Genomic DNA, 27,749 nt, shown 5'->3' on the forward strand with positions numbered 1-27,749 from the left:
GACAAATTGTACTCATAGCATTGGTACCTCCAGTTGTATGTGGAATCCAAACCACAGCAAGGAGACTTCCATTTTAGAAATCCCACGAGCACTGGTTAGGATTCAAAACACAGTCCTTTTACCACTGCATGGCATTGGGTATTTTCATTTTTCCACAATTCTAGCACGTAGCATTAATTCAATTTCAAAATATGAATCTCTATTTTGGAATGAAAGTTCCTATTTTAACACTGTAAATATTATTTTCATAATTATATTCCATTTTGAAAAGATACTATCAACAAAAATCTCATTTTACTTGACACTCATTCTGCAATTAGTTACTACAAGGCTTTTTAATTTTTGAAAACAAAGGAAAAAAGGGTCTGGCATCTTACAGACTGCTTAAGCCTCCTGACAGACAGTCTAGCAAGTTGTTAATTGCACTGAAGTGACCAACAGGAGTACCTTAATTCAAACTACCCGCCTATCACACAATGAAATCGTGCCTGGCAAAAGCTAATAAGGAAGTCGATAGGACAGGATATAATGTTAGTTTTCCCTTATTCAAGTTCATGCTGTGTTGGACAGTATAACATACTGAGGTATTAATGATACTTTTAACGTTCAGCACCTCAGAATAAAGGATAGTGTACCCCATCCGGTTTCATGGGAGGCAAGTTAAGAGACCCATCATTTTCAGTTTTACGACGGGGTACCCAAAAATAACCGAAATAACGTTGCCGTGGGTGAAGCTTGTGTAGTATGCATTTCTGATGCTAGACGTGTGTAGGGCAACTCATTGTCAGTTCAGTGCTGCCTGTGTTGTCGACCTGGCTTGTTCCGTTCACCTGCAGTGACTGTTCTTTCTAGCGCTGTTTTGTTCTCGTTTCGTTTTTTACGATGGCAAGTTTAAGTGAACAAACCTTTTATTGGGAAGTTTTAAGAAGATTGTGCAACAGTGTTCGACAAAAAAGACCCGACTTGTGGCAGACAGGAGACTGGTTCGTCCAGCACGACAACGCACCTGCACACACAGCCATTTTTGTTAGTTTTTGTCTAAAAATGGCATGGTTCCGCTGTCCCACGCCTAACCTGGCTCCGTGCGACATTTTCTTATTTCCACGCATGAAAAGGGGCATGAAAGGACACCGATTTGACAACACTGAAGAGGTCAAGAAAAAAACGAGGGAGTAGCTGTCAGCCATTTCTAAAGATGACTACAAAAAATGTTCCGAACAGTGGAAGCACCGGTGGGACAAATGTATTAATTGTAATGGAAAAGTATTTTGAAGGGGATAAGGTTGTTTTGTAAAAAATTTGAAAAATTTCATGTTTTTAAAAAATAATTCTGGTTATTTGGGGTAGCCCCTCATAGTATTTATAAATAAGAAAACTTCTGTCTCAGGCAAAGTAACATTTTTTAATTGAGCCTCTATATGGACTGCGTGTTAACAACCAATCTCATTTTCAGTGTCTGTGTCTCGTTCATCTGCCGGCTTTGATACCCTGCCAGTATTTCTTGAGCCCGTTGATCAGTACTTTCTTCTGCTCCTCTGGTAATGGGTATCTCTGTCTCCTGGGTTCTGTCTCCACCATAAAACCCTGATAGCTTTTCACCATCCTTCTGAAGCTAACCCTGTCATTGATTTCATCCTCCATAATGCCCATCTCTCTCAAATCTTTCTCACTCTCTTGTCTGACCCTAGCCTTTATCTCGAAGGGCTCTGAGATTTCGTTCTTGAATTTTACCTTTGATATTGTGTTGGTGAGAGTCTGCTTAATCAAGATTCTGGATGTAGCATCCACCACAATCTCTTCCAGAACATTCAATAATGACCGTCGGTCAATCGAGTCGTATGCTTTTCTGAAGCCCACAAATACGACCACATAGTCGAACTTCCCAGTTATCTTGCATCTGATGATCTTCAGATTGAAATTTGTTCCAGACAGGAATGATCTTTTCGAAAACCAGCCTGGTATTTGCCAATCTGCTTATCAAGATGAACTTCAATTCTGTTGAGGAGTGCTTTTGAAAGAATCTTATAAGGAACAGGCACTATCGATATACCTCTAATTGTCAACATTCTTCTTGTCTCCCTTTTTATGGAGAGGATGGATTAGTGCTGACTGCTATTCAACTGGTATAGTACCCGTTTTCCTAATCTCCTGAAAGAGACTATATGTCCAGAGTATCCTCATTCGCCAGCTTCAACAGTTCCACCATTATGGAATCTTCCCCAGCTGATATATTATCTTTCAGACTATCTATGATTTGCTTAATTTCCATCTTAAAAGGTGGCTGAGAATTGGACAGACTGTGAATAGGAGGCTCATCACAGTTGAGCAACTTGAAGTACTGAGCCAAAATGTTGCAATTTCCCCTGTTGTTCAGGTATAGTTTTCCAGTAGCATCTCTAAACCATAGACTAGGAGCCTGATAACTAGAGCCCTACACAGATGCGGATATCTGTGGATACGCGAAGCTGGAGTCTTGGTGGATACAAACTCTATGCCAGTGCAGATAATTTTACTGATAATTTCTAAATAATGATGTTTATTGATTTTCACTCAGGTATACTCTTACTTCTGCTTGTAGTTAGGCGACCTTTGACATTGGTATGGGAGAATGGTTATACAGAGCCTTGAGATCATAAAGCCGTAAATCTGACCTAAGCCTAACTGGCTTCTGCCCACAATTAGTGGAAGAAAGGAACAAAGTTCAATACTTCGGTAGTTGTCACAAGAGAAAATCCCTCATAAACCTGTGACTGTAGGGGTTCTGGTGCCAGACCAATTGTATTATGTAAACAGATATATCCGTTTCAATACCTTGGGTGTAATATACTGTAGTTTAACATTTATAACATCCGCGAATAACCATTTGCGGATGCGGAGTGGATGTTATTTTGTACAGCCGTGCAGGGCTCTACTGATAACCTTTCAGATTAGATTTGAAGGTTTCATAGAAGTCCCTGACGTTCTTCTGGAAGTCCTGATCGCTCTGTTCCATCTGTTGTTTCTCATACGATCGCTTTGCATATCGAAATAATTGGGCTGCAGCTTTCCGTGCAATACAGAATATATATAAATTTTCCCAATCCTTGGTTGAATTCCATTTTCTCCAGGCATCAGTTCTCCGAGCCCATGCATTATCACAGGTTTCCAATAACGGACCATTATATTGGTATTATAACATGTTCCTTCATACAGGTACCAACGGACTGGCATGTTTGGCCAATGTATACCTTCCTGCAAGTACAGGAAATTTCATATACCCCAGACTGTGAGCAATTTTAGTGACGGTGCCAAACACTGTTTTTATATTGTGTTTGCGGAGGACCTTGGCAATTCGATCTGTGGTGTTATGAATGTCAGGCAAGTAGGCAGTTTCCTTCACTTCTTCAATTGTGTGAGCTTTGCTTGGTCATTTCTCTGGGATGCAGGGCTCCAAGAATCTGCAAATAGCAGTAACCATTACCCTTGAACGTGACTTTGAACATGTCCATCTCCACTTGGATATTTGATGGCTCACAAATTTGTCTCGCCCTCTTGGTGAGTGTCTTGAAAATGCCTTGTTTTTGTGCTGGATGGTAGTGAGAATCTGCATGAAGATAGCAATTTGTGTGTGTGAGCTTTTGATAGACGGTATGTCCTAAGGAGCCGACCAGTTCTTTCTTATTAGAACATCCAAGAAGGGAAGGCATCCATCCGACTCATCTCCATAGCGAATTTACTTGAATTCAATTTAATTCAATTAATTCTCACGACACTCACCAGGAGAGTAAGACGAATTTTTGAGCCATCAAATATCCAGGTGGAGATGGGCACGCCAAGAGTCACATTCAAGGGTAATGGTTACAGTGATTTGCAGATTCATACAGCCCTGCATCCCAGAGAGATGACCAAGCAAAGCTCGCACAAAGAAGAAGTGAAGGAAACTACTTACATGCCTTACATTCACAACACCACAGATCGAATTGCCAAGGTCTTACAAACACAATATAAAAACGGTGTTTGGCACCGTCACTAAAATTGCTCACAGTCTGGGTAAAACTAGGGACAAATTGTCCCCACTTTTACATCCTGGGGTATACGAAATTCCTTGTACTTGCGGTAGGGTATACATTGACAAAACATGCCAGTCCATTGGTACCCGTATCAAGGAACATGAACGTAATATTCGTCTCAACCAGCCAGACAAATCAGTAGTAGCTGAGCACACACTATCATCGGGTCATGATGTCAAGTTCCAAGATACTCTAACTCTTACCCACACTAGACACTCCAGGTCGAGAATTATATGGGAAGCTGTGGCAATACATAGAAATCCTAACAATTTCAACAATTAAGTAATACCTGGTTGCCAACCATTAAGGATTTACGTAGGCAGTTCCCTCCCCTGTCCCTTCACTATTGTTACTTCGTTTCGGTGTTTTCCAAATTTGTACATTCCTCATCGCCAGCTGTTTCATTCCAGGCTTTTGTCAATGTCATACACCTGTCAATGTCATATGTTGCATACTCCTGTTATGTTATGTGACCTTCTCAGGCTGATTCTGATGGTTCCTTTAGATTCCGCTTCGAATGCTAGCACTGCACCGCATCCAGGGAGCCATCAGTGATGAATAAACATACCATTTTCACTTCTATTATAACATCTAAATTCAAAGCTCATTGTTTAAGAAGCCTTTCTTGCGGACAGTCAAGATTCTTCTGATGACACAGAGCAAAGTTCTCTGCAAAACGTAAAGAATTTCCCCTTATTTTCTTGATATGGCATAAGCCCAAAAGCCTATATCATGTCTATCTTCCTACTGTTGATCTGTATTGTGCTTCCATTCCCAATAGGGCATTAAAATCACCCAGCAATATTTTAATGTTCTTGATAGGTATTTTCTCTCTCTGTTCTTCAAGAAGTTCCCTAAACTGGTCTACTTTCTCGGGATTGTGCTTACTGTCTTCATTGATTGGTGCATGAGCATTCATTAGGGTGTAACCTTTATTTATGCAACAAAGAGTTAGAAGAGATAATCTCTCTGAAGGACTAGAGAAATTCACTACTGAGCCAGTAACTTGCTTACTGCAAAGGCCGTTCCAAACACTGGCAAATTCTTGCCTATCTTCATTGCTCTCTTTTATTTTCATGATAACTAAACAATTCTCCAAGTCATTCTACAAGGCATGAAACTGGTTAAAATTCTATTTTGTCATATTTTTAATTATAAACAAAGTTTCTCAATAAGACACACAAGATTGGCAATACTGTTTGTCACCTACTTAAATTACTTGACTTAATTCCTATTACTCCTGGGTGGAGCATAGGGAACATACAAGAGCCTTCCATCTGACTATTTGCTACCACAGTTTTGATATTCTTCCAGGACTTCCCAACTGACACCATGTCCGCTTCCACTGTTCGACACCATGTTATCCTTGGCCTCGCTCTTCTTCTAGCCCCTTGTGGATCCCATTCAAGAGCTCGTTTTGGAATGCTGTCAGGACCTTTACGCAGTGTATGTCCTATCCATTTCCACTTACATTTTTTTATCTGAATTTCAACCTTGCGCTGTTGGGTATGCTCCCACAATTCCTGATTTGATATATCCGGCCATCACACTCCTAGGATGTCCTTGAACATCTGTTAAAGTCTGGACCTTGAATGTTATCTGTCCAGTTATCTTCCACATCTCACACCCGTAGAAGAGCACTGATTTCACATTTGTCTCAAAGATCCTCCATTTAGTCTTTGTTCTCAATTCTCTGGACTTCTACAACAGCCAGAACTGGGCAAAGGCCCCTTTGGCCTTGTTTACCCTATTTTGGACATCTTCATTTGCCCCTCCACTTCCAGAAATAATACTTCCTAGGTAACAGAATTTGTCAACTCGCCCTATCTCATTCTCTAATACCAGTGGGTTCGTGTTTCTGGCATTGATCCTTAGCTCCTTTGTCTTGACAATGTTTATTTTGAGTCCCAGCTTCTGTGCTTCCGTTTCGAGGTCTTTCATTTTCTCAGTCATATGTCTATATGAGCGAGATATTAGACATATATCATCCACAAAGTCATAATCTTCCAGACGATCTGTCATCCCCCATTGTATTCCCCTCTGCTTCCCTTCAGCCACTTTTCTCATGACCTGATCTAATGTCAACAAGAACAGCAAAGGTGAGAGCAGGCACCCTTGTCTCACTCCCGACTATTTGGAAGAGCTCTGAAAGGTCTCTATCATGTTCCATGATAACGATTTTCATTGGAACCCCATACCCCTGCATCGCTCTCCAGATTGCTTGGCGCTGTACACTATCAAAAGCTCTTTCAAAGTCAATGAATGTCAAGTATAGTGAAGACTGATACTCCATGGATTGTTCTTCTATCATTCGTAAGCTATTTATTTGGTCTATACAGGATCGGTGTTCTCTAAAACCTGTCTGCTCTTTCCAGATCTTAGCCTCCAATGGTTCTCTCAATCTGTTCAGTATGAGCCTCGAAAAAACTTTACTTCAGTAGGCAACCCTATGAGCAATATTTTCACACCATTCATAGCAGGGACTGGCTGCAGAACGAATGGCATTACTAGCATCACTCATACCACAGTCACTTTCATTTTGTCAAAGCCAAGGATAAAGCTGAGACAGATCAATGAAAGTAACAAAATTGCTCTAGCCCATACCAGAAGACAGTGCACTGTAAACACTAGGTCCCGCCAGCAAAGTAACAGAGATAAATTCTATTTCATGTATGTACACCCTTCACAGGTAGAAAAAAAGCAGTCAGATCAATTCAAACTAAAGCTAAAGGTCCAGATAATATTTCAATATCTGCGATTTCTACCTGCAATGCCATATTTCTTCCTGCCCTTGTGCATTTATTTACTTTTCTCTACGGAATGGAGTTCATCCCTCAGAACAGAATCATGCGAATTTATGACCTGTGCCCAAAAAGAGAATGCCAGCAGTCTGCAGTGATTTTATGCCTATCGACATCCTCTGTGCACTTAGTAAGGCACTAGAAATAATCAGTGTTGCCAACTCAGCGGATTTTCCACCAAATTTGGCAGATTTTTAAATAGAATAGCAGATAAACTTTCCATTTAGCGGTCAGCGGATTTTTTGACAGGTTTTCAAACTTCTTGTAGCGATTTTCAGCGGTAACAATATCACCTTTCATCACCAGGACAAAACAACAATATAGAACTTACTACGGCATGATAGTCTACTTATTCCCGTTCTATTAAACTTATGCTGCATACTACGACTCGTTTTCTAGACCAGCTCTGGCCCACAGCCTCAGTCAGAATTTATTACAATCGTTACGCTACTCTTGATCCGGGTAGTGTCGTGCTTGATGACGTGTTACCTTTGACATCAGGATCATTTTGGTATGCCAATATGTCGAAAGAATAGGTTAAAAAGTAGTCAAGATATTTCCTAAAAGTGTGGTTAAATAATTAAACTTTAAAAGACTAGTTGGTTGAGCTTCCCAGTGATCCCAAACATGGACGGTGCTTCTATTGGCAGTGCAATATAGATGCAAAATTGTTTTACATTAATTCTTTCCGCAGTTATCAAAAAACAATGAAAACAGTAATGAAAGTGAAAATAACTTTCGAAATAGGTTTGAAAATTCCCGTATGTGTTTTGCTACTGTGAACTGCCAGCATATTCTTTGAAAAAGAATAGTACCATGTGGCTTCATATGAAACCACAGGTTCGTCGCCATAAGACCTATCTGTGTCGGTGCGACGTAAAGCCACTAGCAAAAAAAAAAAAAAAAAAAACCTGAAACCACAGGATCTCAACCCACCACATCTGCTTCAGAGCATATGGTGCGGGGAGGAGAAGATGATGAACTCCTGTTCTGAAACTGGTGAGTGTTGAGTTAATCTCTTTTATTAAAACAGCTGGTATATGCTATTTGGCTTCAGTTCGAAATTTAGCGGAATTTAGTGGTTTTCAACTAAAATTTAGCGGAGAAAAGATTTATGCGTTGGCAACACTGGAAATAATTATTCATGAGCAGATATGTGAATATCTAAACACCACATTCTAAATCCCTACCTATCTGGCTTCAAGAAAGGCCATAATAATACTACTGCTCTCTGAAAGTTACAGATGATATAGGCACGGCCACTGATAAGAGGCAGCTAACTATCTTATGTCTCTTTGATTTCTATAAGGTATTTGACTCTGTTAACCATGAGTTGTTTCTTGTTAAGCTGAAGTCAATTGACTTCTCCCAGAATGCTCTGACATGGTTTGAAAAATATCTGTCATGTAGATCGCAAAGAGTTACATCCTCTAGTTGGGAATCAGTAAAAAATGGCATTCCACAAGGATCTATCGTTGGTCCATTATGTTTTTTCTATTTATGTTAATGGCATCTCTGAAGTCTTTAAAAGTAGTGCCTTTCATATGTATGCTGATGACTTACAAGCTTGCTTCCACTTTAGTCCCACTTATGCACCTTCTTGTATAATGCACTTTAATCATGACATCCCTAGACTGACAGAATGGAGCGCAAATCATAACCTCCAATTAAATATGGCTAAGACCCAGATTATTTGCATAGGTTACACACACTCCTGAAAATTGTTGATCTCAAATCCCTACCGCAATAAAGATTTTAGATACAGATATCCATTACAGTAACATCGTTAACAATCTAGGTCTAATTTTCAACAGAACCTTATTCTGGTCTGATCATACGTCAAATGTGATCCGAAAAGTTGAGTCATCCACGCATATTCTGAAATATAATGTCTCATGTACACCACCTTTCATGCAAGAACTAGTTGTTCAAAGTCTTATATTCCCAATCACTGACTTATCTAAAACTTCAAACATAAAACTACAGATGGTACAAAATACAAGTGTTCATTACGTGACAAATGCCAGGCGTGATGAACACACAACACTCTATTACATACAGCTGCAATGGTTCAAACTCCATGAATGTCGTAAAATCTCAGTAGCTGTTGCTACGCACAAAATTCTCAAACTGAAGACCCCATCTACCTTTATAATGCATTTAAACCTATGGAGTCGGTATATAAAAGAGATAAGAGGTTTATAAAACCTACCCTTCAAATTCCTCTCCACCGTACCAATAAATTTAGCAAATCCTTTGTTTGCACTGCATCAAGTATCTTTAACACCTTTAATCTTCACCGTTTTGCAAATAACACTAACTGTACTCAACTAAAGCAGGCCTTAACATCTATCTTTGTTGAGGAGTATGCAGGGGCTGAGATCATGCATTCTTGTGTCTAACAATCATAAATATGTATATTTCTGAGAGAATTGTTTTACTATCTGCTTTTGCTTCTGATTCTCAAAATAAAATCCCAATTATATATGTAAGAAGGTTGAACTTATTTTTTGTGACTTTCCTTTAACCCGTGAGGGGTCGCGTCCGGTCTTTTCAACCATTTCTGTTTATTTTGATCAATCCTTCCGCAAACACTGTTTATTATACTTCCTACCCCTCAGTACCTTTCAATGAACTCGTCCACACTTTTGTCACACCGTTATCCCTCTCCTCTGCTTCAATGAGTGACAAGCTGGCTATCCGGTCGTTTCGTTCACACGCGTCTCCTTACGTTACCCGTCTCCGTTCTATTCAACTATACACGACTCAAGGCGTAGACTTATTTATAAGTTACAAGTAACTATTCTTATTTATAATTCTTATTTATAATTTATAATGCGGAAAGTGCACTGTTTAGCATTCATTCATTGTTGAGTAAAGGGAGAAGGAACATTGTCTATATGTGTGTTAAATGAAATTAAACATCATTTTAAAAGTATTTTCCATAAACAGAACTTGAACTTTTATTTTCAATTTCATCAGCAAAAGACAATCTCATTAGGTATTATAATTATCATGTTAAAAAGTGTTCATCTGTGTTTAAATAGTATTATCTTATATTATTGTAACAAATGGCATATTAAGTAAATGTTTGGTGTTTTATTGATTTCCGGTCGAAACGACCATACGCGACTCCTGATGTTACACTCAGCACGTGACCCCTCGCGGGTTAAATTATTGTATTGTGTGCATGGAGTCCATATTTTGAGAATTTTAGCCCATACCTCACTCCACATTTTGAGAATTCTTTGAGCAGGGGGTACAGAAATTTTCTTTGAGTTGAGGAGCCAACCCAAAAGTTTAGGAGCCAGCAAGAATCCCATCAACACGATACCTATAAATAATCTAGTTGGGCTACTTAGCGTTGAACACTGCATTACTTTATCTAATTTTAGCATTTAAACCATCCAGAAATATTAAATTAAAGAGCTATAGTAGAACTATTAACCGTAAAAGTTTCAATTTTGTTTTACAAAATTCAGACAACACTGATCATAGACTTACAATCTACCAGAATGACGATTAATTATTTTATAGGATGTGCCTTGTGGTCTTGCTATTAAAGAACCACTGGTCCACAGTCTTGCAGGATCAAATTTCTTTACAGCTAGTACATTCATATTACACATCATCGTACCACACAAGATGTTGTTTCTAATGACAATCTGAATCTGTCTTGTATGAGGTTCATCTGACTACACCCTCCCTCAAATGATGCTGTAGAGACTGGAAGAACACACACAAAAGATAGTAGCTGTCCCTGAATAGGAAATCTGCCACTGCTTGCCAACTCCAACACTTCGAACAATTTTTTTCCTCTTCCAAAAACTTTGAACTCGTACCACCATAGATTCACTGTACTTTTGACTACACGTGACTATGAAGTACAGTAATTAGTTCTCAATTCTTACACCAAAAGCTCAGCAGTTGTAATAGTGTTGTGCACATCGACTATCCACTATCATTAGTGCAAGCCCAACTAGAATACCTCAGATCTTCAATGACCTATCAAAATGGTCCATAATGGTGGCAATTGGAGTGCTAGCATGTGTGTTTTGATTTGTGTAAGCTACGTTGTTACCAAATATTTACAGAAATTTGAATATTATTAATCATAAATTTCATTTATTTATAGTCTTAAGAAGACTATAGAGCCTCTTTCGATGCTGTCAGAAGCTGTTGTGACTTCCCCTCTCTGAGAACCATCATCAAATGAGAAATGCAACCAAGCAAGCAAAGGGCGCCAATCTTTAAGTTGAGGACTTAAAGATAAAATTTATAATCAAGCTTGGACAGACTCTTATCACAGGGGTGAGGTGATAGTACACTAATCATTAAGTAGGAGAATTAGAAATCAAAAGGCTAATTAAGGCAGATTGATTACAATGAACTAGAAAAATACTATTTATTATATTTAATATAAATGACGACGGTTTAACAAGAACTGAATTTAAAATAGAAAATGAATTTAATAAAAAATTGAATGACTCTACTTCGCGAAAACTTGCAATATCTTTAACTCGCTTGCTCACCATGTCGTCTTGTTCTGCTGGTCCTTGGAAAGCTTCCCTCCTTGTAGCGGGAACATCACCGTTCGTCTTGGATATCTCTTCATCTGCAGCTCAGTACCATTCCTGCCTTGCCAATTGCACCCACCACTAATTGGAAGATGACTTCAAAACTAACACTCCCTATTATGCTTTATCCCATAGATTGGAGATAAGCCCTATGTCACAGTTAGAAGAACCACCTTGGGTTATATGGAGAGGATACTCAATTAAGAATCCTTCCAACTTTACTGATAACGTTCTCTGAAGTTTCATTTCTATCTAGATTAAAACTATCTATTGACTTAGACTGGTTCAAACCGGTCTTGTAGCCGTGCTGTACGTACTTCCTCATGAGAGTGGCTATACACCCCTCATTCAGAATTTCTAAGTATCGAGACGCAGAATCAAGTAGAAAATCAAGTAGAAGCCTCGTAGAAGATCGTAGAATAATGTAGAGAGATTCGCAAAAGCGAATAAGACGTTGTAGAGAGACCCTCCAGGAGCTCCAACACGCCCTCTTATAACCTTCTCTCGCGCTAATTACAGGCCGCTACACGTGGTCCAATCAGATGACACTTCTCTCCCCACTCTAGATATTAGAGTTGACGGGCCAAAACCATGATATCAACTGTTCTTCTATTCGTCCTTTCACTCAGTATCCATGGCAACATGACGCTCCTTTGAAAATATAGGCGTTGATCAGTTCGAATAATTCTGGTCGAAATACGGTAGCTTACGTTAGGACGCGTGAACACGTGCTCGCTTTTCCCAGAACTTGGTGTCTAAATCTGTCCTTCCAACTTCCTCGGTGATGTGGCAAGATAAAGGAAATCTACTGCAAGTTAATTTTAACCAACTGTCGCAAGAATCTAAGTGAATATTAGGATATTCAGCCCTCGTTTACAAGTCGTAGTTACAAAGTAATGAAATGATAGTGAGCAAATGATTAAACATGAATTATAATACAATTACATACCAAATAAATATCATGACGTTAAATTCCTGAATTAATTACACATAATAAAATTAACATAATTACACTGTAACGTCTGGAACGTTACACTGTTTGTTCTTAAAAAGCTTATTTATTCAAATAATATCTGTGGTGGTTCTCATGTTCTTCTCTGAAAGTATTTTCTTTATATTTTCAGTTCCCTGTGAAGTATATTTATAGTTAAATGTGCTGAGTGCTTGGATGTAAGTCCAATTATAGGAGTAGTGCACAAGCTTCTGTATTCAGATTTCTAAAACACCCAGTATTAAAACAAAAATGGATTAAGTGCATTTACAGGGAAAACTTTGAACCAAATTATATGCCTATTAGTGTTGTGTGCATTAATCATTTTGATACCAAATTTATTGTTAGGCAGCCCTGAAGATGGTTTTCCGTGGTTTCACATTTTCACACCAGTCAAATGCTGGGGCCGCTTCCTTCCCAATCTTAGCCGTTTCCTATCCCATCATCGCCATAAGACCTATCTGTGTCAGTGCGACATAAAGCAAATAGAAAAAATATATATATATATGGTATATCTTTTTTTTTTTTTTTAATGTTAGGGAAGATGATATACTCATAGTTTGCAAGTGCCATGCAAAATTCCAAAGTTAAAAACTAAAGATGCCTATAGCAGCATTTTCCCCTATCAGCCAATGTACTGTACCTTACTAAAAAGGTAAATCAGTCCTGGAAAATCATGAACAAGAGTTATGATTGAGAGACGAAAACAATTTGGAACAGTGGTGCAAGAATTATGTAATTAATAATTTTCAATGTTTTACAACGGAGGTTCATAAACAAAACCTAACCCCATTTCTCGTCAGTGAAAACGAGGATTAAGTTCTTTTTTATAAATTACATCAATTCCGGTAAGTTTTAAGGTGATTGGTGCTTTATATGTTCAAGTGTATCATACAAATATCACTGAACCTACTCGACAATTCAGGTGGATTTTGAGACAGTTGAAATTTTGTTCGAGAAATTTATTTGTTAGCATGTTTTACATAATGAGCTATTGTTAATGGTGATGTTTGATAGTATTTCATGTAAGATTAAGTGTTATTTGTTTACATCTATTTATCTTATTTGCTGGCAAAAGTTTCATATGTGAAATGAGAGAGAGAGTGTGTGTGTATGTTTTTTTCAACCTGACATTGATAAAATAATTCTCCCTTTGTTAATTTCCCACTGGAATTACAATTAGACTTACAATAGAATTATGCAATAACACTACTTCTGAAGTATAATTATTCATATTTTGAGTAAGTGAATTTCATGACGTTCAACTTGTGATGTTTTCTTTATGAATGTTTATTCCGAGTCACCTAATCTTCCCTCAACCTCTCATGTTGCCCACCAATGTCCACCAGGTTTTTTGTGGGTTACAGTCTGATGTAATTTTAGCTGGCCTTAATTAGTGCTAAGTCTCTCGTTCAATTATATACATCGATGATGCTGTGCAGAGAAAAATATATTATATTCTCTTTGGTCTCGCAGTTATTTATTTTCAAGAAGATCTTGGCGTGGTTAAGCTTGTTCATTGATGTCACGTCATATCAAGGGAGGCCTTTTGTTACAGATTGATGGCTAGGAGAATAAAGGAAGTATGAAAAAACGGAAAACAGAATTTTTCGGGGATTAAAAATTAGATGCCAGTAGCAAAAACACAGTCGCCACGAAGACCTGGTGCCTGGAATTTCTGCACCCCTTTCTTAGAGCACATGTAATATACATATTTCTATGGCTTGGTTCTAAAAGGGCTAATGTCATTTTTTATCGAAATTGAGATATTAACTGATACAAACGCGTTTTATCCTGGCTTGCAACATGTTAGAAGGGCCAATGTCTCTGTTAAGTACTAAACGAACCATTAACGTTTAATTAAATAAGCCCTTGCCAATAATGTTAGATTACCAATAAAGATTAGAGACCTAGCAATTTTTAAAGAATACGGTAGAAAAAACAGCGTTTAATAAGGTGACTTCCACAAAGAAAGTATAAAGTTATTTAAAGTTAGTTGAAAAATATAATTGTAAAACCATAAGCAAAACTTCAAATGCTCATAGCTCAAAATCAGTTTTTTTGACATTGGCCCTTTTAGAACCAAGCCACAGATTTAGCCATTACATATTTCATATAAATCGTATCCTTGGTTTGGCATTTTGTAGGAAACAAAACAAGCCTCTTATCCATTGTGGACTTAAAGAAGACCATATGACTGTATCCACAGACATTCAATATTGACAATTTTACAAAATTTTGGACTCCACCCAAAATTAATAAAACTGATAGAACTCACCTAAACCAACACAAAATCTAAGGTCAAGTTCAGAGGAGAATTTGCTTAGCCATTCCTCATAAAAACAGGTTTACGACAGGGAGATTGCCTGTCACCACTGCTGTTCAATTGCGCCTTAGAATACGCAGTATAATGAAAGAATAGTAAAAGGACAACCAGAAGAACATCAAAATTGGAAGATCCAAAGACAACACAAGTTTTAACTGCCAGGGATTTGCTGACGACCTTGCGCATTGTAAACTGTAAGCGACCACAGTGGAAACAGTCAATGAAGTTCCAGTCTGTAATGGAAAAATGAGGTTTTGTGAGAAACTTGGGCTGATAAGAAAAAAGTGTAAAATGGGTGTGAAGAAAGCCTTAAACTTACGGTGTTTAAAAGGAAACAGTGCAGAAATTCAGCCTCAGAATATCCTTCAAAAAGACAGAAATCATGTTAACTGGCCCACTGCTCATAAATAAAATCATACTAGATGACAAATTTGAATATTTAGATGAAATAACATATAACCTCAATGAAAAGCAGGCATGGCATAAAATAAATAAATAAACTGACCAGAGAACAACATATCACCAAGAACACATACAATTAAAAAGGCCTCTCATCAGCCATAAAAAACAACTAACACTGCAGAAACAGACTGATCAAGATGGAAAGAAGTACCAGAACATGCATAAACAAACACTACCAAGAAAATGGACACTGGAGACTAGCTTCTAATGAAACATTTTACAAGGGAATGTAACCATTAATTAGCACAATCAGAAAGAAAAAAATCACATTCCTTGGATATCAACTCAGCACACCAGAAAATCAATTCATTAAAATATTCCATTGTAAAATAAGATGACCAGGCGCAACAAGCACAACAGCAAGGAAGCGAACGGTAGTGGCAACCTCGTGGAAGAAACCGTCATGAGGATCCTGAATGAGACTCTCAGCTCGGGTAAGTTTCTGGACAGAATTATAGAGGCAATATCAGAACGAGTGACCATACTTGTCGTAAAGTAACTGGAGAAATCTCTCCAGTTCAATGCTGAACTTGCAGCGGATTTAAAGAAAAAACTTGAGTGTCGGGACAAGGAAATTCAGGCACTTAGGCAAGAATTTTTTTTACAGCTTGCTTTACGTTGCACCGACACAGAAAGGTCTTATGGCGACGATGGTATAGGAAAGGCCTAGGTGTGGGAAGGAATCGGCTGTGGTCTTAAGTTACAGTCCCAGCATTTGCCTGGTGTGAAAATGGGAAACAACGGAAAATCAACTTCAGTGGGGCTCGAACCTACTATCTCCCGGATTTAAGCTCACAGCTGCATGCCCCTAACCGCACGGACAAATCGCCCGGTACAAAAATTACTATGGGGATAAGTTACCCCTAGCACCTCTATGGGTAGGGGTGAATTATATAAAACCCAGAAAGAGGGGTGAAATATAAAAACATAATAGACAATGATAAATGTTAATGTACAGTCCAGAGTTTTCGGGATTGTTAGTGAATAATGACAATCCAGATGTCATTTAAGTCCATGTTCAGCCCCCATCTGCATGGAGAAGAAAAGGGGTGGAAAAGAAAATGTCCAAAATGACCGAAATTACGAATGTACATGTGTTTCATCCAGCACAACCCTCATACAAAATTAGTATACACATGACTTACTATTATGACACTGTGAACGATTAAGTCATACCTCATTCGCAATCGGTCTGGATTTTGAGAAGGGCTGAAAATGAATGTAAAAATAACCGAGATTATGGATGTGTATGTGGGTATGTTCCAGAATAGCTCTCAACGGAGCTTGGTACACGACATACCATCTGAAAAAAAAAAATACTATGCAGATGAAACATCCCAACTCCCGTTGGGAATGGGGAATGGGAGGGAATGAAAAGTAAATATAATGGAATATATCGGATATTACTCGAATTCATTGCTTATATGTCACCGAGATGAATTGTGACGCTCTGGATGCAGTTTAAGTCCATGTTCAGCCTCCACTGAGAGAGGCTGAAAAGTAAATAGTCTAAAATGACCAAGTTTCCACCACTTCCACTGTTTCTGGGGTTGCAAGGTTCATTTTCGACAGTCTCAATGACAGCTGAAATCGTGTACATCATACCTATAGTGCAACGGGTAAATACATATAGGTACTTATCACTTATTTTTTTGAAAGGATCAAATACTTCCCAGTCAATTCGAGCTTCCACAAGGACAAAATTTTACTCACAAATTAAATAATCTAAAACTTGAAATCAAACGCATGTAAACAGCTCTAAAACTACTGATTATATATCGTAAAATCAACATCATAATAAGAATGGCATTAGCATAGTTGACCACCTGTACAAAAACTGTTTTTGCACATTGTGCGCTTTTCATTTAATAATAATAATTGTACCGGGCGGTACACCTCCACACCGTTTATTTAAAAGTTGCGCCAGTTGAAACTCCTCTTCTGGAGGAAGTCTGAACTTTATCTACGGTCTTAATTTCCAAATTTCTCAGAAGATGTCACTACCTGGAAATTTTTGCATAACTACCACCAAAACTCGGTAACAATAATAATAATAATAATAATAATAATAATAATAATAATAATAAAGGAATTCTATAAAATATCACACTTCACACAATTTACTGGTAGTACAAATCTTAGGTAAACATTCAAGAGCAATCCAGGCTACGCCGGGTACTACAGCTAGTCCTATATAATGATGTACTCCAAACCTGAATAAAATATAAATTTGTTTTAAGAAATGCATCATAACCATCACATGTTTTTGCACATGTATCTAGAATTCTACCTTATATTAGAAAAAAATAAAAAAGCAATATACAATTTTAATCAATATAAATGTGTGCAATAAAATATGTATTATAATAATGTAACTGTAAATTATTTGATCAATGCTGTAAATGTGTGCTCCCATACTTCTATTCCTCACTTCCATCATCATCATCATCATCATCATCATCATCAGCAGCAGCAGAATTATATTTATTTTCGCCATCTTCCCATAGAGCATCATCCTCACTTTTGTCAAGTAAATTCATGATACCACACATTTTGAAGGGTTTTTTTTTTTCCAAAAGCGCCAGCAGAATGGAATTCCATGCACTACGTGTGAATTCATGTTTTTCATCAGCCATCCATAGCGTTTATCACTGCTTCATTGCTGCTTTGATGGTCGATTTACACACATATCTGGTGGTTGAAAGACTGATGTTATGTCTCCAGGGATAACCAGTAAATTAGTTTTCCCTTGTTGCAACTTGTCACACTTCATGAGTTGTGTGTCCACTGAAGCCATCCAGGACAAACACGTTACATAAATTCAGGAGTGCACCTGGGTGATACTGCTAAATGTGCATCGTTGCATAAAATGAATTTCATTATAAAGCCTGTATTGTCGTACGTATACTTAAAAGGTATGGTCAAATGTTCCACCTTTACAATACTAAAAAAAAAATTTATTTATTTAAGTAACATTTAAAAAATAACAGAACATGTTTCATCTATCTTGTAGACATCATCAGCCAAAAAGTTTAAAGATAAAGGACAAGGACAAAAACACATTAAAAATAATTCGGACTGCTGAATGCGTCAGTTAAAATGTTGAAGAATATGCTAGAATGATCTGAGCACAAAACTTGAATACTGTTAAAAGTGAAAATTAAAATAATGAACACAAGAGGTGATTCGATAAAATTGGTAATAGAGGCCTCTTAACGTGATGATGCTGTGTTGACATACAGTTTGCCGATGCTTCGGTAGAAACTTGGTGATATGGAGAACAAAGTTTAGTTCCAATAGAATGAAGACAATTATTAAACGTATGTTAAACATGAGTGAGGGTTCCAGTAAAATGGTATTTAGTTCATCTTGTTGGCGTGATGATAACAATTCTTGACAAAAAAGTAGGCGGAATATCTGATTGTGATTTCATAAGTGGAATGCGCAGTGGGGTGCCCTAGAATGAGAATAACGGCTATTATTAGCATTAAAAGTAGGCAAGTTTTTGAAGCATCTTGAAATACAAAAGAATGAATGAAAATAAAATGCGGCACATCTGATTACTTATGTTCCCGCCTACCCAAGAAAGGCTAGCTCAGCGTGTGTAGATGTTTATGGTTGACTGCAGGGGAACTGTGGAGGTCGTGTGTGATGGAAGCTGGTATGAGGGGAGAGTAGGGGAAGGCTGGAACCGATAGACGGGGAGCGACTGCGTGAAGGCTTGTTACGAGGCTTGACAAAATAGGAATTGTTAAGTAATGCCTAAAAATTACGTTCACAGTTTCTGAAATATAATTTAAATTATAAGCAGGATTGCATTTTTGGTCTATATTAATAAGACGTTTTCCAAAATGTTGAGTAAATTGCCCTTCTTATAAAAATAATGTATTTTTAAGTCCTGCTCTATGGAGGTGAAGGAATGATTGGACTCTGTTATATGAGTGCTCATGGCGGAATATTTTTTGTGCTTGGCCGTGTTGATGTGTTCTTTATATCTAACTAAAAAGCATCTTCCGGTTTGCCCAATGTAGCTCGCGGACAATTGGTTGCAATTTAACTTATATACACCTGATTTGTTGTACTTATTCCGGATGTTATTGATTTTGTGCTGGTTATAAAAGAGATTAGTATTGTTGTTGACTGTTTTAAAGGCAATATTGACATTATGTTTCTTAAGAATATTGGTGATTTCGTAAATATTCTTATTGGTGTAAGTGAAGGTGGCATAGTTATCCGTTTTCTTTTTTGTTTCTCTGAGCAGAGTTGAAGTGGATTTGTTAATTTTGCTGACTATCCTGTCTATGAAATGCCTGCCAAAACTGTTTTTTCTCGCTATTAAGTAGATGGTATTGAGTTCTTTTTTACGATTCGCCTCAGATAAAGGGACGTAAAAAACTATAAATTAAACTATAAAAAGTTGCTCTTTTTTTGAGAGTCCGGATGCATCGAATCTTGACGAATGGTGTTTACGGTTTGGGTGGGGTTTCTAAAGATAGTATAAGAAAATTTGTTAGAGCTGCTGTTAATAGTGATATCTAGAAAGCTTAAAGAATTATCGATTTCAACCTCGGAAGTAAACTTGATCCATGGATTGACCGCATTTAGCTGTTCAAGGACGATATCGCCGTTGGTGATGTGATCTATTATGGCAAGCGTGTCATCAACTAGCGCGTCCAGAACACAATACCTTTAATTTCATTATGAATTTTGGTGTTTTCTAAATTGTCTAAATAAATTTCTGCCATTATTCCTGAAGGCCATAGGAAGACTGTCCTGCTTGCAGATTTTTCCATTGAAAGTAAAATGGTTGTTAGAAGTTACAAATTCTAAAATATTTAAGAACTCTTCTATTTCCTGTGTGCTTAATTTACTATGTTTTTGAAAATTGTCCTTGGTGATCTTTAAAGTTTTTTTGACCGGTATATTAGAATACATGCTTTTTATGTCAAAAGAGTACGTTTTTTGTTGTGGCTGTAACACTACGTTTTTAGTCAAATTACAAAATTCTATAGAATACCTAATAGAGCTGGGGTTCTCAAACTTGCAGTATTTTTTTTTTTTTTAAGTTGTGGATAAACCTGGAAGTTTTGTAAGTTGGGCTGTTCCTATATTTAACTATGGGTCTTATGGGAATATCTGTTTTATGGACTTATGGACTTTTTAAAATGTTATTTAAACAATTAAATTTTTTTAAATTTTAGTATTGTAAAGGTGGAACATTTGACCATACCTTTTAAGTAAATGTGCATCGTCCAGTCAACCACAAGGCCACTCTCCACCCACCCTTTTCAATTAATTCTCACCCGCACACCTTTTCACTGATACTTTGGCAAAGGATTTTTTTATATTTTTTTAATCGCATAAGCTTTTGTACAACGCAAGTTATAAACAACATGAATGTACACCTTTGTTTTATGTTGTCACCAGTTTGTATCATTATGCTGGATTCCTCTTCCTGTTGACAGTGTTGTCAAGCAGCATTTCAAAATAGTCCAGCACTTTATCTGTATATCCAATTTGCGATACAGCTAAAGCTTTCAGTTGGCACTTTTCACCTGCAACGGCATATCCATATTTTCTCTTATCAGCTACATAATCTCACAGCCATTATTCATGATCCAGATGCTTCACTTTGAGATCATGTAATGCCTCAGTGGTTACTATCTGTTTCTTGAAGTCACGTTTTGTGTTTTCACCAGCCGCGAATACGACTTTCTCCGACGTGCTTCCTTCCTGCTGCACAGTTTCTAATGGTCTCTGCATCTTCAATAACACCAAACTTTTCTTTATCTGTAAATGAGCGATGAAAACTTGTAGCCATTCTTAACACATTGTTCACACTTCACTTCCAACATTCTACTGATGTCGCACACACTGAGGCCAGACAACGCTACAGTAAAAAAATTTATAATCATCTTTATGTTGCTCCTACACAGATAGGCCTTATGGCAACGATGTGTTAGGAAAAGGCTAGGAGTGGGAAGGAAGGACCGTGGCCTTAATTAAGGCACAAAACCAGTACTTCCCTAGTGTGAAAATGGGAAACAACAGAAAACCATCTTCAGAGCTACCAACAGTGGGGTTCAAACCCACTGTCTCCCAAATAAAAGTCAAAGAGACAATACAAATCACGAACATGAAGCAGTTCACAACAATAAACAGAGAATAATCTACATAAATTAAACAATATACACTTTATGAATGAAAATTTGAAGCGAAGCTTAAGTAATTTCTGTCTTATAATCATCGTGTGGAGCAGTTTCCAACCACAGGCTGGGTCTGCTTGGAACATACGCCTCTCCATCGTTTTATGTCCATCCACCACTTCTCTCACTAGTCCAGTTCCCTCCTCTTGCCACGATACTCTTCTTTATACTTTCCAGCCATCTGTCTCTCGGTCTTCTTCTAGGTCTCCTCCTCTTCAACTCTATTTCTAACATCTTTCTTGGTATCCTTTCTTCTCCCATTCTCTTAACATGTCCATACCACTGCAGCCTTGATTTTTCTGTGTTTTCCTGTAGGGGTACCTCATTTACCATCTCTTGATCTCTCTCATTTCTTACTCTGTCTATTCTTGTTAAACCTACGACACCTTTGAAACTTCATTTCCACCGCTTGTATTCTACTTTTATCCCTCTTCTTCATCACCCACGTTTCTGATCCATATGTCAGAATTGGCACAAAATAAGTCTTGTAGGCAACACCTTTACATCTCTGTGGTACATCCCTGTTCCATATCAATCCTCCCACACTCTTAAAGAATCCATTTGCACACCTTCCTCCTTCATTGATTTCCATCCTGTTTCCTCCATTTTCTTTAATTACACTTACCAGGTATTTAAAGCTTTCAGCTCTTTTCAACTACTCCCCTCCCAACGTCATGCCATTATACACTCGGTTCTTGTTTCGTGTCATTACCAGCACTTCAATCTTTTGTGCTGAGAACTTCATTCCATAAGATGACTTCCTCCCATACATTACGCTGTTCCTCCACTTCACTCTCGTGGTTTCCCTAGATAATCTGTGAAGAGCACCGCTTTCATTCTTTTCTCTCCAACGGTCTGTGCTACCTTCTGTATTATATCATCCAACACCACTATGTCGGACTCGTTGGCCGAATTGTCAGCGTACTGGCCTTCGGTTCAGAGGGTCCCGGGTTCGATTCCCAGTCGGGTCGGGGATTTTAACCTTAATTGGTTAATTCCAATGGTCCGGGGGCTGGGTGTTTGTGCTGTCCCCAACATCCCTGCAACTCACACATCACACATAACACTATCCTCCACCACAATAACACGCAGTTACCTACAAATGGCAGATGCCGCCCACCCTCATCGGAGGGTCTGCCTTACAAGGGCTGCACTCGGCTAGAAATAGCCACACGAAATTAATTAATTAATTAATCACCACTATAAATAGTAAAGGTGAGAGGGCACTTCCTTGCTTTACACCATTAGTTAACTTAAACCATCCAGTTCTTTCGGTTCAGACTTTAACACAGCTTTTGCTTCCATCGTACAAATTTTTCACCCTTGTTATTATCTGTTCATTTACTGCTTTTACTCTCATAGCTTCCCAGATCTTGTTTCTAGGGACACTGTCATATGCCTTCTCTATGTCCATGAAGGTCATCACCAAATCTTCCCCATACTCATAGTGCCATTCTTGTAGCTGCCTCACTGTGAATATGAGGTCAATAGTTGACCTTCCTTGTCTAAATCCATACTGTTTTTCTCTGAATTCTTTTTCCACTGACTTTCTTATTCACTTTTCCAGTATTTTTTCATATATCTTGGCACAGTGCCACATCAGGGTTATACCACGGTAGTTCTGACATTTTCTTCTGTCTCCTTTCTTAAAGATGGGTACTATTACAACCTTCTTCCAATCTTCCGGTACTTTTTTCTCATTCCACACGACCTGCATCATCCTGTATAGCCACTGTGTACCCACTTCCCCTGCAGCTCTTATTATCTCCACATTTCACTCATCCACTCTTGGTACTTTTCCCAGTTTCATCCTCTTCGCTCTTCACTTAATCCAACCACATTCAGGAGGTCCTCAAAGTATTCCTTCCAGATTAGTTTAATTTCCTCATTTTTCTCCACTAGGTTACCATTTTTATCCTCTATTCTATCCACTTCACTCCACCTACTCTTTCTTTTATTTCTCACCTTCCCATACAATATTTTCCAATTGCCTTTGTTATCTTTCTCCATCATCTGTGTCCACTTCTCCATCAAATTCCTCCTCTCCTTTGCAACCACTTTTTTTAGCTTCCATCTGTTTGTTCGTATAGTCTTCTCTTGTCTCTGGTGTTCTTTGTTGGAACCACACCCGAAAGGTCCTGTTTTTCTTCCCTACTGCTTCTTTCACTCTCTCATTCCACCATGGTGTCTCCTTCCATTTCTTCCTTCTGCAGGTCCTTCCACATGTTGTTTCAGCAGCTTTTACCAAAGTACTTTTAAATCTTTCCCATTCCCTCCTCTCATGTCCTTGGTTCATCTGTTGGTAATTTCTTCCTTATTAGTTCTTGATACTCTTCCTTGGTTTCCTTCTCTTTCAGTTTCCATACTTTTATTTTCCTTTCCTGGTCTTCTGTATTTTTTTTCTTTCTTTCAGTATTTGGAAATTCATTGCCAACAGCCGGTGGTCACTTTCCAAGGCCATTGATGGTATTACCTACACATCTGTGATGTTCCTCTTCATCTCGCAGTCGAAGAGCATATAGTCCACAACTGATTTCAGTGACCAATCCCTGCTATACCATGTTATCATGCGGCTCTCCTTCATAAACCATGAGTTTCCTACCATCAACCAATTCCTCTTGCAAAACTCCAGCAATTTCTTTACTTCATTATTCCTCATTCCCCAACCTTCTGGTCCCAGCACATTCTCGTAGCCCCTGCTGTCCTTATCTCCGCGGACATTTAAATCTCCTATGACTATAACGTGCTGGCCATTTAGCTGTTTCTGCAACTGATTCTCAAAATCTTCCTTCTCTAGCAGAGTGCAGCCTACCTGAGGGGCATACACTTTAAGTACTTCCAAACTCTTTCCTTTCATAAATATTTTTACTTTCATAATTCGATCAGTTATCCATTTAACTTCCACTTTCAATCCTTTTCTCACTACTACTCCCACTCCACCATCCCTTCCTTTCCCCTCCAGTACAGCCAGAAACCATTCCTCAGTTCTTTTATTACTTTCTCCTATCCACCTTGTCTCTGACAAACCTAATATATTTAACTATTTTCCTTTCCCCCATCACATCCACAATGTCCTCCACTTTGTTTGTTAATGTCGTAATGTTCAGTGTTCCAAATAGTAGTCCGTTAGCTAGTCTTCTGATATATCCACCCGGCTTAATGTTCCTTTTCTTAAAAGCAACTTTTAATCCATCACCGGCTCGCTGGGCCTGTCGTGACTTCACCATGTTATGATATGGTAAGGAAATATAGAGTGTATTTACTATGTCTTACAAATGAAACTTGGAAGATGATTGGATGAATTGAGATAGAAAAATTATTTAAGCATAATGGATATGCTGACAAAGATTCAGTGGGTAACTGGTGAAAGATAAGGGACTCTCTGATGGATAAATTATATAAACTAGAACTAATGATTTTGTCATGCTGTTCTAAGAGAGAATGGCACCAAGATACTAAAGTGTGCATCTAGGGAAGGAACCTTGAACTAGCACAAGGGGTATGTGAAACTTGCCGAATGATAATCACTTATGTTTGTCTTAGGGAAAATAGAATAACATAATAACATTGGAGATAATACATGCCACAAGATGTAGAATACAATCACAGAAAGGATTTGCGTGTTAAACCAAATAATATTTTTTTAAACCCTTCAAGAAGTCCAGGAATAGTAATACAAAGGTAAGAAAGTTCTACCACTTCACTGCAGTTCACTGTCAGTCCACAAAACTGTTAGTGTTTAACACATGCAAAACAAGGTTAGGTTAAGTGATATGCACAATACATACTGAGTAGGTACTTATTAACTTATTTTAGAAAATTATAGTACTGGGATGTAATAGGCTGTTACAAATTGGGATGTTCTATGCAAAAATTTGGGAAGTTTAACACAAATTTACTAATTAACATATTTATCCTACCCCAAAATGCATAATGCAATATGGCAGCACAGTCTTATAATGCAACTACAAAAAAACAAAAACATTGTAATTCTCCCCCCTTGCCAAAATAAACACTCACCTTCAGTGAAGTATACATGAGCTGCACGATACATTGCACGATTTGGACTCTCGAAGTCCTGCATAAGTGACCGAACAGATTTATCTGTAGGGGTGATCAGATATACAGCTTCCATTGTAGAAAGGGGCTCACGCTTCTTATTTATGTCTTCAACAACTAGAAAAAAAGCATTGAGGAGAAATTACTAATATATTCACCAAACAATTACTGAGATATAAAAGAATACCAAGATTCAAATTTTCTAAGGCTTGCTTCAAATATTCTGAGCTTGGTCATTTCTGTGAAGTAGAAAGCTACCCTAGTAACATGTTGTCCCAGTGAGAATTTCCCCTGTAACAGTTTAGAGCCTCTGGTAGATTGTAGTCCTAGCTACATAAGCACAAAGAGGGCCACAACTCAGACTATGTCTTAGATGCCCACTCCTATTCCACAGCAACAGGTATCCTAACTCTCTCAGGATGACTTACTAGAACACTCACCTGTTGCCCATGCTTCACGAACTAGGACATGACTACAGTAACACACACCATAAACCATAGAAAGATGGTCAATAATTACATCGTCATAAAGTTGCAGGAATAGACGGAATTCAAGCTGAAATGATGAAATATAAAGGGAAGGCAGGGACAATAGCTTCATAGAGTAATAGTAATAGCATGAAATGTAAGGTAGCTTCCGATAGTACACTAAGTGCACCTATAAATAAGCAAGGGAATATAAAAAACTGCAACTACTAACAAGGTACTGCACTGATTACTACACCAGGAAAGTTGTTCACAGGCATTTTGGACAAGAGAATGCAATCAATGGTGGAGAGTAAGTTAGATAAAAACTAGAGTGGTTACCGACTACTGAGGGGCTATCAGGACCAGATTTTCTGTACGTGTCATATAACTGAAAAATGTAATGTGAGCAATAGACAGTTTATCAGATATCAAGGCATATGACAGAGTACCAGGGGAAAAGATGTTAGCTGTATTGGGGATTAGGGGTAGGTTATTCCAGGCAAAGAAATTTATGTTGACAATTTGACTAAGGTTGGAACTAGTGGTTGAATGAGTTCTTTGTTAGGGCTGTAATATTTCATCGTTAATAATAATATGAATAACATGGACCATTTGCATAAAGGTATAAAATGGCAGGGAGCAATCCAGTCGGATGGAAATGTAGCAAATCTCAATGACTTCGTGCCAACAGTAAACTGTACTGACAGTCTGCAGTCTGATATCTTTGAGCTTGAACAGAGATGCGATATATGTACCATTACAATACAGGAGGAGAATGGGTGGCATGGAGGGATGATGTAGATACAGCAAGGGAATGCATAGGAACAACTGTGTGTAAAGATGGGATAAAGCTTACGTATCGGTGGAATGATGAAGTTTAGGCAGCATATAAACTTAATAAGAATGTGTATCAGAATTGGCTCCAAATAAGTACTGATGCAGACAGACGTAGATGAAAGAAACACAGTGACCGGGCGAGTTGGCCGTGCGCGTAGAGGCGCGCGGCTGTGAGCTTGCATCCGGGAGATAGTAGGTTCGAATCCCACTATCGGCAGCCCTGAAAATGGTTTTCCGTGGTTTCCCATTTTCACACCAGGCAAATGCTGGGGCTGTACCTTAATTAAGGCCACGGCCGCTTCCTTCCAACTCCTAGGCCTTTCCTATCCCATCGTCGCCATAACACCTATCTGTGTCGGTGCGACGTAAAGCCCCTAGCAAAAAAGAAACACAGTGAAACAAACAATTGTTGAATACAAGAAAAAGTTGTGGGAAGATTTTGGTAATAACCTTGAAGGGCTTGGTCAGGTGGCAGGGAAACCTTTCTAAACAGTAATAAAGAATATTTGAAACAGAGAGAAAAATAATAGGGAGTGTTTTGGGTAGATCATGTGAGCTCATAATAGATCCGAGAGTATCACTGGACAGGTCGAAGGAATATTTTGAAAACCTTCTGTCTACGGAAATCGCCTGGACATACTGAGACAGAGTGGAGGATGAAGTCGATTTATGCATGTGGAGGACATGGCCTAGCGAACAATTTTCTTTTCAAGAACTTACTAATACTTATACAATTTTTGTGCTAGTGTACTGATCTAGTATGTATACTTGGTCTTCTGTGTTTCATGGCAAATTTCAATAATCTATGGATTGGTTTCAAGGCATAGACCAACACCACTTGTTTGTGCAAGCAAAAGGGTCTCTTGAAACCAAGTGTTAATGTCAGTGCATAAAAAGGTACAGTATCAAAGTGCCACATCATGTGTTGATGGTGAGAGCTGGCAATTTGTGTTGGTACATAAAAACAGTATATA

General features: G+C 38.2%; 1 protein-coding gene across 3 annotated transcripts in view; it reads right to left on the minus strand.

Moving 5' to 3' along the window:
- Rop (Syntaxin-binding protein Rop) overlaps positions 1-27,749 on the minus strand; it is a 341,037-nt gene that overhangs the window by 199,181 nt on the left and 114,107 nt on the right. For all 3 annotated transcript variants that reach the window (XM_067137314.2, XM_067137313.2, XM_067137315.2), the window contains exon 3: positions 25,433-25,588. In XM_067137314.2, coding sequence (XP_066993415.1) covers positions 25,433-25,588 — 156 coding nt within the window. The remainder of the gene's footprint in view (positions 1-25,432; positions 25,589-27,749) is intronic.

Source organism: Anabrus simplex, chromosome 1 (genome assembly GCF_040414725.1).
Source record: "Anabrus simplex isolate iqAnaSimp1 chromosome 1, ASM4041472v1, whole genome shotgun sequence".
Taxonomy (NCBI): domain Eukaryota; kingdom Metazoa; phylum Arthropoda; class Insecta; order Orthoptera; family Tettigoniidae; genus Anabrus; species Anabrus simplex.